A 14565-nucleotide genomic window follows, 5' to 3' on the forward strand; every position below is an offset into this window, starting at 1 on the left:
TGCGGATTTGGTTCCCACGTTGATTTTGTTGTCTGCTCTGGTCGGTGCTCCGCGGTACGGCCTATTCCGCTTTCAACCTGCCTTATTGCCCAACACTCTGTCACACCTAACATATCCCATCAACCCTTAAACAATCTAATTTTTTTCTCTTAAGCCAACTACTATGTGTCGCTAACCTTACCTGCGCATTCTATTTACTCATCATCAGGCGTTCGTCTATATTAACTATTGTTAAGGGCCTAATCTAACCCAGTCAGCCAACCAGCATAGGACCACACCATTTGTATGAACCCGTGTAACCTTTCTTATTAGCTCTATTGGAAGTTTTTGTCCTATAACCTTTAGGCTTTCCTATACATTCCCAGTGCATTTTCTCCGGCCTCTTGACACTGTCCTTCCGTATTTCGTCCCTTGTTAACATGTCCCATTACTTTGATTATATGACGTACCTCATCTATACATATATATACATATATATATATATATATATATATATATATGCTTTCTTTTTCGTGAGACATAATATGATGTATCCGTTGGTGTACGTACGCTTTCTGTTAATGTATGCTTCTCTTTTTCCTACTGCTGATACGAAAAATTTATTAGTATGCCATTAAGCTTTTGTCCGCTGTCCGCAACGCCATAATACTATACTACCTGTCACCAGATTATCGGCCAAATTTGGCCTATCGTTGTTGAAATACGTTCTTATTATAGTTCGTATATACTATTAACGACCGACAAATCGAATCTGTGCTGTTTGGGCGCCGGAAATATCGTATGTACCTCGAGTCATGTAACAGGAAGAACAGGAGCGACGGACTTATAAGGGTTAATGGCAAACAAATAGAATTATTGCTTTGACGAATGGCTATTTGTTAGGAACTCTGAATTTGGCTATTAATGATCCTAGTAATAATGGTTCTCGAACATTGTCTAAAAAATTGGCAAGTAAACTTATTATACAACACACACGTTCCATGTATAAGTATATTGAACTGGGAAGTTTTTTGCGGTCGGTGTAAACTGTTCTTATAAAAATAACCGCTTTAATTTGGGTTCGTATAGATTCGTGTCTGAATTGAATTAATTTAGCTCAATTTACTAATAACTTTAGGTATATTCGAAACAGGCATACGTTCTACATTATGGAGATAAAGTAGATCTGAGCCAGCTATCAAACAGCGCTTCTCTTTCAATTTATTGGACAGTTCGAAGTCCTCATTAACAAATCTTTGGTTTTCAATGGAGCAGCCCTTTACTCGCAATGTGTTACCATCGACCGAAGTCCTCGATGCCTTGAAATAAACCAACCCGATGTACGTGGCACGTTGCGACCCCTTCAATCGCCATCGGTGGTTATTCGTATCATTATTTGACGCCTCATTCAGTGCATCTTAATCCCTCTGTCGGTTTCTCTTCTTATGTGCGTCTTGCTTGTGCGTCATTTTCCCTTGGAAACCTCATTTGCGATATATTTACGATACATCCGGTGAATCACCTGGTGACGGTACATGGTTTGAATAAAGATAATGTTACCGCAAACCCTCCTGGCGTCACTGGAAGAAGTCTCAGTTTGAAATGGGAAGAGATTACCATGAAACAATGAAGGCTTTTTGCAATGTTTTCTATGTTGTGATCCGATCACTTCAGGTGACGCTAGAAGGTGCGAGTGACAAAATATCTAAGAGATACTGTCTGTAAACTAGCGGAAAGCTATATTTTCTAGTTGGTCCTGGAATTATCCTTTCATATTCGGTACTGCGTTTTTATGTACATAAATTTTATCTTTATTCCTTGTAGCGGTGTCCTGGAACACAGGGTGGGTGGAGTCTGTAAAAATATATAGGCACCGGCTTGACTGTACCCTATGCATAATTCCTAAACCTTTAACAAATTAGTGAATAAGATGGTTGTGCTAGGACAGCTAATTTCATAGAAATTTGATGTCACTGCGCACTGGAGAGACACCGAGAGTAGCTTTCTAAATATTAAGGACCATCTAGACCTACATCGACAGCATCTCATAGATGGAAAAGTATCGCTCTTGGACTCTTTATTCACAAAGAAATAGGCCACTTCTATGGACGGGCTAACATACTTGTGTTTTATTTTTTTTACAAATTCAATGATGTCAATCACATCATTATACGATATACTGTCGCCGCTTCGAAACGTGAACATGTTACAACACTATGGTCTCTTCCGTGCACTCGCCTGGACGGAAATTTCCTACACTGTTGATTGTGTCATATCTTGATAACATTCTGTGTGTCGGTGATTAAACGTATTGACAACAAACTCAAAATGATTTGTGAAAAATTACGGTGGACAAATTTACTCTACACTTCATCTTGAAACCCATATGGGATTGTGTGGCCAAACCCATATGACTATTCTTGTGCAATCGTCATCGTATGCGTATATTAATTTGTTCAATGTGTCACGTGCCGATTCGACAAACCCAACAATGGACTATTATACGAGTAGGGCTCCAGGTCGTGGAGCCCGACCCTGCAACAATGTCGAGGGCAAAACTCAGATGGCTAGGCGCCTTCAACAAGATCGTCTCTCAGATATCGGCCGACGTGAGTACAGCTCTATGGACACCTTGCGTCAAGAACCGCGGGGGAAGGTTTCTGGGCATAGAATTAGGAATATTAATAATGGATATTGAAGTTTCCGATATTTACTGCTCGTCGATGTATACGACACTTTCGTCGCCAAGCTCACCTCGTTGGCATTATACTACGTTGCGGCATTCATTCTCTGCTGCATTTCAGTACCTTCCCCCACGGACCTATATATAGGTTTTTGCATGCTTTTGCAGGGCATGTTTTTCGCATGGAACATTTTCTTCGTTTCAGGCATTTGATGACATTTTTTTTGTTAGCTAAAAGTTCAAGTGATTAGATTTGTATACTATAGAGATTTTTAGATACGTATATGTGACAATACACATAAGGCCGCTAAGGACTTATGGCCAAATGGCTCTTATCAACAGCGTGCGACAACTAATAGTAATAAAGAAAATAATCACATCATGTTTGCACAATAGGCCTCTACCCGTTCATATCCCGGAGCTTTAGTTCGATTGCGAGTCACTTCATCTCTGTAGCAATCTTAATATTCGAGGTCAATGATCACGACTACATGATTTACACATTAGGATCCAGCTGAGGCCTAGAGGCTACTTCTCGTCTAGGCTGGCCAATATGGGACGAGAATATGGCCAGTCGAGACGAGAAATAGCACTTGGGGAAACAACATTACAGTGTCCATTGGGCGGGCATATATGATTGTATATAGAAGGACTGCTTTGTGGTACGATGGCATGATAAGTGATCCGGGCGTAATCTTTTTGTTGCAATACGTATCGAAGTGTTCATGTTTTCGTATATTCACTATGCCTCATCTCTGCTCTATGTGCTTACGAAATCTGGTGGGTGATAGGTGGTGAACTTATGGTGGACTTGGTGCGTGTTAACACTTTGTGTGTGCCCATTAAACATCAATTGTTCATACAAGTTACAATGAGCTATAACGTTTTCTTAACAGACGTCGATTTTGAAGGATACCTCGATGGAGTCCGCACTTATATTACGTACTCCAAGGATTACGGAGTGCGTAAACTTTTTTTTTGCTTTACTCTAGCAACTTGAAGTATGGCGTAATGGATCTCGAAGATTTTAACTATTTTGGTGACGTAAGAATGCTTAACCGCGTTCCACAATTTCTACGAATGAAGGCGAGTTTGACTAGTTGTCATTCGAAGTCGCGTGTGCATCCGTGCTTATTCAACATGTTAAACAGGCAAAGTAGGTTGTAGTAACAAAGGTTGTCTTCGAAAAAGAAGTTCTTCGATCTTACCATTCAGGAAAGGTACCGTAAAATATCGAAGGATGTCATATGCTTGAGGCAGAAAAAATAAAATCGGTGTGGGTACAGCGGGAGTACAGTGGGAGCGAGTCTGAATACAGATGCTTTTACAGCTGTACTTAATAACAAAACCGTCACTCGTTTTTGAAGCGTCGTCATCATCATTCGAACACGAGGCCCATATTACATCGTTTCACTATCCGTGTTATTGATATGGAACTGGTTTCACATCACCAATCACCAGTACAACGAGCATGCATAGCTCTGGTAGTTGGTATCTCCGCGTCAGCCATTGTGCGCTCCGTGGAATTAAGCGACGCATCGAGAAATATATCTGAATTTTCAGGAAATGAATGCAGATACGTCTGTGTATACATAGGCTGTTTGAGCGTTCGCGGCGGGTAACACTCTGACAAGAGAAACGCAATTTAGGACAATAGAAAAAAATTTTCCGATTTCCGCTGTGGTGTAAAGACGTCATGCTGATGATCAGGCATTGAGGAGATAGATGCCCGGGTATAATTCTTCCAAAAGAATCACTGTAAATTTTTGAAACTTTCCAAGACAAGATATTTTGCTACGACGGCCTCTGTTGTTTCATCCATTCGTGCAAATTTTACATACCAGTTAAAACAAGAATATCAAAGCCCAAAGGTTTAAATCGGACTGTAAAGGAACATGTACTTTTCTTTCGCTGAAATTGAAGTAGTTGATAAGTTGACGCTGCTGTGATGTTTAAAGCCAGCATAATTCAGAGGAAACTACAGGAACGGCCTTCTCCATAGATCGGTGGAACTGAAAAATACGTCAAACACACGTCTATCTCCTGTTATTACGCCAAGCTTATTAGCGTATTTCTATGCCGCGTTGCATTTGATTGCCGTCGGATGCCCCTTGAAGAGATGCCACCGCTAGACTACCTCTAGCTATAGCGTGATGTCTTTGAGCCTAACATTTTTTAAAATTAGTTCATTTCAATAATGGACATAAAGTGCTGCTAAAAATATACCGCGATCATACCAAGATGATTTAAGCGTAATTGTTTATGAATTGCTTTATTAACTACGATATAAACAATGATATGCGTAACTACAATAGCTCAATATGCAATGCTCTTACAATTTTTTTACTGTTAAATTCGTGTTGTCTCAGTTTAGGAACAGGATTTGGAAAACCACATTTGCTTTACGAGTGAACATAGAAATTCACTCGAAGTTATTCTGTACATGTCATAACCCTCAGCAAATAAACCGAATCGTCCCTGAAAAACACGGTCCGAGGTGAAGAGCCGTTTAATATAAGTACATATGTACGCTATAGTGTCGGGATATTATGCAGTTGGAGGTACTCGGATCTCGGCTCGAACGTGCGCGGATGCAATCCGACTCGCGGAATCAGGCGCAACTACGAACATTGGCCAACTTTATACCTTCACTGCTTTGCGGAACGATGTTAACTGAAGTCGCTTTCCAAGACGCCTAATAGCTTGACTGCGGTGCAGTTTGGTGCGGCCTGGATATTAATGACGGCCCTGTTTCCAACGGTGCATAGTGTCTGTCGGGCTGTTTAACAACAACAAATTAGCCTGCCTCATTACGAATGCATCAGTGCCGACAGGATATATCCTAACTAATTTTCAGCAAGATTGCCATTGACTGATAGCCGACCTGTCAGCCAATCCAGCTGACGTGCTCCGGCTCAGGACTTCTGAAAACGACCACAATGCCAACGACATACTATACTCTCGGTATCACTAGCACATGTTCTGTGTGAATACCCCGGTACTCGTGAGGGCAGCCATCTAAACCGCCGTAGGGTTGGCCGTGGCCTCGTCAAGCTTGAAAACGCCGTTTTCAACGCAACGTTTCGCGCCTGCAATGCTCTTGACCTATGAGGATAATACGTGCGGCAAACTGCCTTCTTGTTCGCTACGGACCGCTATCAGCAACAGGTGAAAGTATGGATGTCGAAGTACTGGATGGCACACTTGCTCCTGTATTACATACAGTGGCCTACGGTGTTCGCATAGCTAAATAGTAGACTCAGACGAACGACACCGATTACCTGGTAGGTTTCTGCCACGTTAGATTTGTGCGCAAGAACCAGTTAAATTTCATGTTTAACGTCCGATACTTAGACATTTCTTTTGATAGCTGGTATCCTGTAGTATGAAATGCTAACGTGTGTCCACGCCTAGATTTGAATCTAGATAACCTCACGTATTCCTAGGATTGTTTCGCAAACACGTCACTCATTGAGCTATTATCTAATCAATATTGGATTACCTGCGCGTGTTCAACTTAAAAAGTAATTTTATTGAAACGGATTACATTTTTTTTTAACAATTAAGACAGTTCATTTTTGTTTCCTCCTCGAGATTTTTAATAATTTTTCACTTTATTTAATTTTAAATTTCTTGGGCTTCGGGGGGTTATACGGGCTAAACCTTTGTTTTACTCGCCCCGTGAGATAAAATGGGACGAGCATTTATCGTTACCTATTTTTTCTAGAGAGTTACGCTTCTCTAGAGTTGAATTCTATTGCCATAATGTATTTTAACTTTTTGTTCTATAGTCGCTAATGTTTCGGTAAAGGCTTCTAAAGTAGAATAACTGAAAAATGTACTTCATGGAGGTACCTTTGTGGTAGTTTCCCTACGATGAACTCTAACTAAATGCACGCTTAGGCACAATTTTCGATCACGATATGTATCGAATCTGGACACTTACATTGTTATATATGCATATATATACCAAAATATGAATGAAAAACAAACAACACTGTATTCTATAATCAATCGGTAGCACTTAATTATTGTTATTATCAACCAATAGTATCTAATTATTGAATTTCGCGTGCTTTTGTACTATACACTGGCAAGTGTTGGCTAAGTGGAACAAAAACCGATGATTCTTATGTTTCGAACAGTTTCGTTGACTAAAATAGTAAGTTGATACACAGTGTTGATCGATCTCTTTTGAGACACGTTGAAAATCCGTGCGTAGATTCCTACAAATTGCATAAGTTTTGGCGACCCATCAAATTTTCTTGCTCGCCTGATGCCAGCCATGCTTCAGCAGTTCCAAACAAATGAGGAAAATTTGAAGTCTACGCAGCCTTACGTGCCAAACGAGGAATAGGTACTTCAAAGCGTCGCAGATCCATAATTTGTTACAACATTGTATCCGAACGGTTGGCAGCGTTCGCCAAAGCCAGCAGAAGTCTGCACAACGACAGGCATCAATGATGTTGTGCTTGGTTCTACAAAACCCACGGTGCATGTCCAACTCACATCCATGCCTTTTACCTGCTGTCTTTTTACATGACAAGATACAATCCAGCAACTCATCCGTACGACAAATTCTAGGTTAGCTGGACCGGAGATTTTCACTGTTGGCGTTCGACGCTTCCATCAGCGACAGCAAGCAGTAAGTCTTAAATAAACTGTTCCTGTATTTTCGGTATCCTTCCGTTACCGTTGGATTTCCCGCTCGAAGTCTCAGGTCCGAAACCCACCATCGACACAGCAACAATGCTCATAACTGGGACGGTGAAAAAAAAAGAAGAAAAGGAAGGACCTATACGTTACTATGTGCTAAACGGTTATTGTCGGCCGCTTTGAACAATAGATCCTTCAGCAAGGTCACTGACGCCTACATGCCTTGCTTCATAGCGACAAGAGCAGACGTGCGATCGAGCGTTTGAAAGAACCCACTGTAGACGTTTCCTTTTAGCTAGGCATGCAGCATTATAGCTGCTGGATAGCAAGCTAGGCTTGGAAAAAGAGTTCAATTGGATTCGAAAAAACCTCAAAAGCTCCAGACACCTTAAGACGCTGGTAAAGGGCTCTCCCGCTCAAGGTCCGGTAATTTCAAGGTTAAAAAAAGAAAGAAAGGACACGGAGTAGCTGTGTTAGCTTAGCGGTTTTTGACTGACACCGGCTGACGTCTAGGCCAACTGTGTTGGCAGCCTAGTATAGTCAGTCATAGGACAGAGTGGCGATGGTCGCGCAGTATATGGGCAAAATAGAGGTCTGTCCAGCTTGCATTTTAATGTTTCCTCAATATTTTAAAAGTTTTTGATATTTGGTATCGCTTTACCAAGCTTCAGCTCCTTAGAATCACCCCTTCTTCCAGACAAGGAGCTCCTAAGATTAACGCTTTATGTGCCCAATCCAATGAGACTCGTTTCACGACGTCATATCGTCATTTTGTGCTCGATCTAAGTGCTCGTAAAATCTGGCCATAAGCTGCTACGATGCGTAAAGGTGTCACGTTGAATACATTCTAGGCACCTACACGGTAACTTTTTACGTCCCATTCAGCTGCCACCATCCGAAGTATTGTACCTACCTATAGCCTTAACAATTCTTTGATTTCAAATTCTCATATATTGTAAGGCAAACATCCTTAATTAGCGTTAGCATGTGCGTTAAATCATACGAACCAACCAGGTAACATAGTCAGTTAAGCTGCATGACCCAGGAATAGGCCCCAAGTAATACAGTATATGTCAGCTTTATAGCTATACGAAATAGACAGGTATACTACGTAAAGATCGTTCATTGCGAGAAACTGAAAGCGACGTCATACCTGTAATGAGGACTCTATGGTACAAAAAAGTAAAGCATTCCATTAGAATTTCTGTCATTAATCGCTCTGTCCGCCTTTGGAACGGGCGATCGATTAATTTCACATATCGACAGTTTTAACAGTAATCATTAGATAATTTCGTTATTTGACGACCCGTAGAAATATTGGTTTCCATCAATTCATATGAGATAAAATAGGAAAAGCTATCGCTTGAACGCGATCAGCGAAGACATGTTTTTATTTAGATTCAAGCTATGTTTTACAGATCACTAATAAATTAACGCCAAACGTTAAGAAAACTTCATGCGTTCTTTGTTAAAATTGCTCATCTATGTATGCACTGGTTCACAGCCCCAATGCATACATATGTTAGGATATCAACAAGTTACAACAACCTACTATTACAGGGGAACAGTATACACCCAAAAACCTGTGCAGACATACCATAGACAGGGCGCGCTACGGAGCTTATCGGGAAATACTACACTATTTGTGCTGCTGCAGCGGGCTTTTGTGGCTGTACATCTTTTTTTTTTCGTTTCTTGCACATGTTTAAAAGGGCATCACGCACGTGCCGCCGCCCCTGAGTCTGCTACAGCCTCCTTTTTATGTCTTCCGATCTGGCCTTGGCGCGTTTGTCACGGCCAGCAGTGGCGAGATGAAACCCACGCGTCGACGATCCCAGGCTTTTATCAGTGCTATTGTGGGTGTCGGTTTTATCTCTACTCTGAGTCTGTGTACAATAGTACTATGCATCAAAACATATGCGTCAAAACACCCTATGGAGGCATCACTTGCTAAATTCCTCGATCTGTCTGTTACTCGGTTGTGTGGTACAGTGCATGCGAACAGTCAGCCGTTTAAGTCGACCGTAGTGCCAGAAAATCAGGCGCCGTCCTCGTCGTCGGACTGTGGAAGTTTTTTTACAGCTGGAAAATTTTCCAGATCAAGGGGCATTTAAAGCAGGAAAACACTGAGGAACGACTGCTCCTTCTTTCGTCTGAGGCTTTTTAATGCCAACGTTGGGAGTCTTATTATTATTGGCAGGAAACCGCTGACTCTAAGCTTGCGAAAGTCTTCTTCTCTGCTGATTTCTTACCGATTCTCGAGCGATTGTGGAGTCCTAACAAGTTTTTGACACCGTATAAGAGATTAGTGGTCAGCTGCCACCTGGGCGATCAGATCTATGCCACACTGACGTCATTATCGCAGGTTCCACACCGAGTCGAGAGAGCAACTGCGAAGTAATGGAAAAATCATAGCAAAACCGCGGTTCTATGAGACTAGACAAAAAGGAATGATTGCCGCAAGATATTTAAATGGCTCACCAATTAAGCAGCACCAGCAGGGTGCTCCGTGACACAGTGCCGCTAGCAACTAACGTAACTCCAGGAGCCAGCATTGGCAGCAGTGAAAAGAAAAGCGCGTCTCTGACTTCAAGACGGTCACGTTTCAGCTGCTTAGAAGCTCCTCTGTAATAGATTAACAGCAATCGAGAGACTCATATCGGTCCGGCAGGTAACGCAGGGTGCGGCCTTCGACACAACATTGCCTTAGCCCAATCAACCTGAGTTTGAAGCTGTTTGTCGCACATTTACCAAGTATTTTACCTTGTGCGTATCCACGGGGATTGAGTTTGCCTGGCGCATATTCTGTCTGTATCTGTTTGGAATGTCTGTGTCCGTGCAATACGTGCGCGCCCTCTCAAGCTGTACTTACCTTTTTGTGAGTGGGTTTCTCCATGGCCCGATCCCCCATCTCGATGGGTCTTTCGTTTAGCGAACGAAAATCGGAGATTTAAAAGCAAACTGAACAATCGAAAAGTGACGAGGAGCGGACGTGGGCAACGCGAAAACTAAATGGGCACAAAACAAACGGCGGCGTATCGAGTAGAAAATAAGAGTTTTTATTTTCTTCTTTTTAGGCTCGGCTGTGTAACAGATGATGGGTTTGGCAGACTCTCCTTTATTGTCGTCATAATTGAATAACTGCAGTTGGCAGTAAATGATTCCTTGTACATCCTGTCACCCTACGAACTCTATGGCGTTCTTCATTCTCAAACATACAAAAAACATTGTTCGCATTTAAGGCCAAGCCACACGACATAAGGTAACGTAAAGACAATCTTACTCAGCGTTGAAGTAATCTGGCTTTCATGTAGTTTTACGTGGTGCAGCATACCATACAGGTGATCTATGCCGTTTCTGTACACGATTTCGTCGCGACCGGCGACTCCTTTTTGCAAATCGTAGCGGCTATAAGTAATACGGGTTGGAGGAGCGAGTTGGATCAACGTTACATTGTCACCAGATCATGCCTTTGCTTGCTTGCTATATGCCTTAAGCAGGTACTCGCAGGCACATAAACTACCACAAAGTACCAATACTATAATCCTCTCCTACTGCTGGTATAGCTTAGGAATTTAATCTAGGTGGCTGTTCGATGTATATTCATATAATAAGCACTGCGTCCTGCTGTCGTCCTGGCTATAGTGAGGGCAGCGGCTATGTATGGCAGCGATATACGATGCCATTGTTATTTAGATTATTTCGCCTGTTAATTAACTTCTGTGTGGGTCGTCTACCCCGGCTCGTGCTACTAACGCCGATTTAGCAGCGCCTGACGTCAGCTGACGCCCGCGTTTTTAATTTCTACGTAGCAATGAAATCCATTTGGGACAAAATTAGGAGGCTTAGGCGAATCTAAAATTTTCGTAAAATACTCACAGCGTAAAGAATCTAGATTTTGCTTAATATGACGTAGCAAATAATGTTGCACGAAAGGGTCAAATTTTCAGAGAATTTACGCTACGTACCTCGAACAAAAATGCAATCATTGGGCACGCACTTCAGAGATGCTTGTGTCGTGACTAATTTTTTGCCCTAGGGGCCGCAAATAATTATTTAGAGATGAGATGATTGGTTTTTCTGAACTTAGAATTCGGTACAAAATCGGCCAAACACAGAGGGACTAGTAGGAGACGGAGTGTCATGCTTTCATAGCACTGCAATAGCGGATAGAAATGAACGTATTGCATACATTAAAAAGTGCTGAAATTATTCACAGTTGATTCATTTTATTTCGTATGTGGCGTATGCTGCTGCTTGCAGAAGAACTGAACGTCAGTTAAGAATATTTTATTTTTTTATATATAATTTATATATATATAAGAACTTAATTAATAAGTTGGGAAAAGTTGTGCTGATGTTACGACACCTGATTTTGTGTTCTACTTGCATAAGTTACCCTGTTTTTAAACTGCTTCCTCTTGAAAAATTATTAAAGCCTATAAAATCAACTACTCACTACTGCACACATGTCCGTTGTGTCTTTTTTTGGCCAAATGATTGAAAGTAACTCGTTTCGCAGTGCAGATGGCTCTGCACACATAAGTCATTCTTTTATCAAATGAAATGACCATATTTGCTATGGTCATGTTAGAAATAAGTTATGATATGAAGCAGAATCATGCTGAGGTTAGGCTATTCTCGCAGTCGTTCTAAGACAGACACCACGTTCAAACTAGATATGCAGGAAACGGTGATAGAATCTGCATACTATGCTAAAAGTATTCTACTAGTGAGCGTGAAAATCATTCCAGTAGCAACTTGCGTGACGTTGCTCTGCGTAAAATTCTAGTCTCGATGATGGATTGGGCGGTACCGTAAATCAGTTTTGCGTAAATCGTCGGTTCGAATCCGACCATTCGTACACAAATTTTTTACACATGAGATCTTTTTCCTAAGACAGCATCTACACACAGAGGCATTTATGCAAGTTTCAAATCCTTAAATGCGCGGTAATACTAAATTGGAAGCGAAAAAAAAAGACAAGGAAAACGTATCCTGGGCAAGGATGACTGGGCAAGGATGATGAAGGCGAATGATACCGAGGATTTGATTAATTGAAACTAGCTTTACTTGGGACTTCAAGCCGAGAGGTGAAAACAGGCTAATAATCAAAAGACTACGTGTGCTATTCTATATTTTTATAATTCCATTAAATTACCACGATCTCTGGCGATCAGATTCGGTTGATTTAAATTGTTAATGATTTTAAACATCATAGATCAGACTGCACTGTATCCACGAATTTTCAAAAATCCCCGCTCAGCTTTCTTCTATATAATGATGTGATATCGTCTGCTAATATTATAATCTTAAAAAATTTTAAGAAGAAGCAATAGCAGCTCAAGCAACTCGATTATTTCTAGCTTAATCTATCAGTCACTTTCAAAGCCGTCGTCACAGAACATAAGTCTTTCTAAGCCCTATAGAGCACGCTTTCTAGCTAATACCCTTCTATATCATATTTCTTACTAGCTAGTCTTATGCGCAGGTGTTTTGAAAAATGGCGAAGGATCTGTGCGATCTATATGCAGAATTACAACTGGCAGAAATAGCACGCAGCAGTAAAAGGAAATCGCACAAAGATGTCGACTGACCACCTGACGTCGGGAACTAAAAAATGTCAAAGGGATCATAGAAAAGAAAGAATAGCATCAGTGTATGTGGACCAGTGATTAACGGCCAACAGCGTGTAGGACAGAAGCGCTGGCAGCCACAGCAACTGTATGGTGTCTCTGCTTTCGCCGTCGTCGGCCTCGCTTTTATTGTTGCTATCAATCCTGGTCTACACGCTAGGTCGACGTCAACGTTTAGGCGTATTCCACCATGCTATCGAACTATTGGCCGCAGTCTAACGAGGACCTCATCGATTGTGGCGAGAACTGTTCGATGAATACCAGCCTTAAAATTAGCAAGCCTCTTCGTACATCAGTGGTAGAAGTATACACGTACTGGGCTAGCGAAGAGTATTAGAGTCGTGACCGATAGTCTTAATAAGAATGCGAGATTAACTGTCCTGAACCTAATGAGGGTGAACTTCACTGCCAGCCTGTGCCCTACGATTTATGACCATCTTCTTTAAGTGGTCGTGTTTTTCATCTTCACGCTGTCTTCATAGAGGCGTCACCGGTGGCGAGAAGGGGCAGTCGACATTTCCATTGAGCGGCTCAAATTTCTCGTCTTTCTCTTGTTTTCTCTCTGTCCCTCCTATTTTCTTTTATATTATGATACTATTTTTTTCATTTCTCCCTCTAGATGCCTATACTGCTTTCAGCATTTGCGTTCTAGCTCTTCATTTCTAGTTTTTTTTTAAGTCTTTTTTTTATTTCCTTGTTCCGCCGTAGAAAAAGGGCAAACAGCCCCATTGGTCTGTCTCTCTCAGCCTTCAAAGCAGCAGTCGTGTCTATCAACGCCTAAGGCAGCAAGGAGATCATTGTGTGTGGATTAATCTCCGAGCCACTCAAGGCTCCGACAAAGCTGCTAGCTACTGGTCCTTTTTTTTTTTACTTCAATAGACAACCACAATGGGCCTACAATTCCATTGCCTTTGTACTGGTTGACTCGGGTGAGATATCCCCTTTGCAAGCATCTACAACAAGCCGCACAGGTATAAGTCACGTCGGAGAGAGGCCGGACTAGGAGCTCTTCTTTGAGAGTTTTTGAGGGCTGTTATAAAGTCATTACTACCCACGAGATAAACACCAAGTCCGTGTACGACATACCTGTTCACCATTCGAATCAATCAGTGAGGAACGAGCCGATTGGTCGACTTCTATTTGGATTGTCCTTGTCTTCCCGTTTCTCATCCTTACCTTCTTTTGCATCCTTCTTTCTTTTGTTGAGTTTTTGTGCTTCTTCAACTTTCACCGCCGCCAAGCAGAATAAGGAAAAGATTGGGCTCTCACCTTCGATAGGAACCATGAGCCCAGAAACTTGTACTCGCCCAACGTACCCGTAGATTGTTCTTTTCAGTTCCTATCGTCCTTTTGCCTTTCCTCTCTCGCCCTCTGCTATTGAATTTGCCCTTATCAACACCGCAGTAGCAGGTACCCGACTGGTTAACAGCTAAGACAGGAGTTTCTTGTTCTCTTTCCTCTACTATTTAGACATTTTCTACCACAGACGAGCCTTACATGATAACGAACGATTGGCAGCAGGAAGAGCCCTAGAGCATGCTGTTTGGCTTCAGCATAGCGACTCCGTTCACTCCCTGTGAGGGTATCGCTTTAGAGAGGAAGTTTCGTAGT

The 14565-nt window shown here is 41.8% G+C and overlaps 1 protein-coding gene across 1 annotated transcript in view; it reads left to right on the forward strand.

Moving 5' to 3' along the window:
* The window catches only part of LOC111260672 (uncharacterized), a 74003-nt gene extending 68642 nt beyond the window's left edge, over positions 1-5361 (forward strand). Inside the window, exons 25-26 of the mRNA XM_086968422.1 lie at positions 2491-2588; positions 5218-5361. Coding sequence (XP_086824548.1) covers positions 2491-2588; positions 5218-5361 — 242 coding nt within the window. The remainder of the gene's footprint in view (positions 1-2490; positions 2589-5217) is intronic.
* The last annotated feature ends 9204 nt before the right edge of the window (positions 5362-14565 follow it).

This window comes from Varroa jacobsoni, unplaced genomic scaffold (assembly GCF_002532875.2).
Source record: "Varroa jacobsoni isolate VJ856 unplaced genomic scaffold, vjacob_1.0 scaffold_466, whole genome shotgun sequence".
Classification (NCBI taxonomy): domain Eukaryota; kingdom Metazoa; phylum Arthropoda; class Arachnida; order Mesostigmata; family Varroidae; genus Varroa; species Varroa jacobsoni.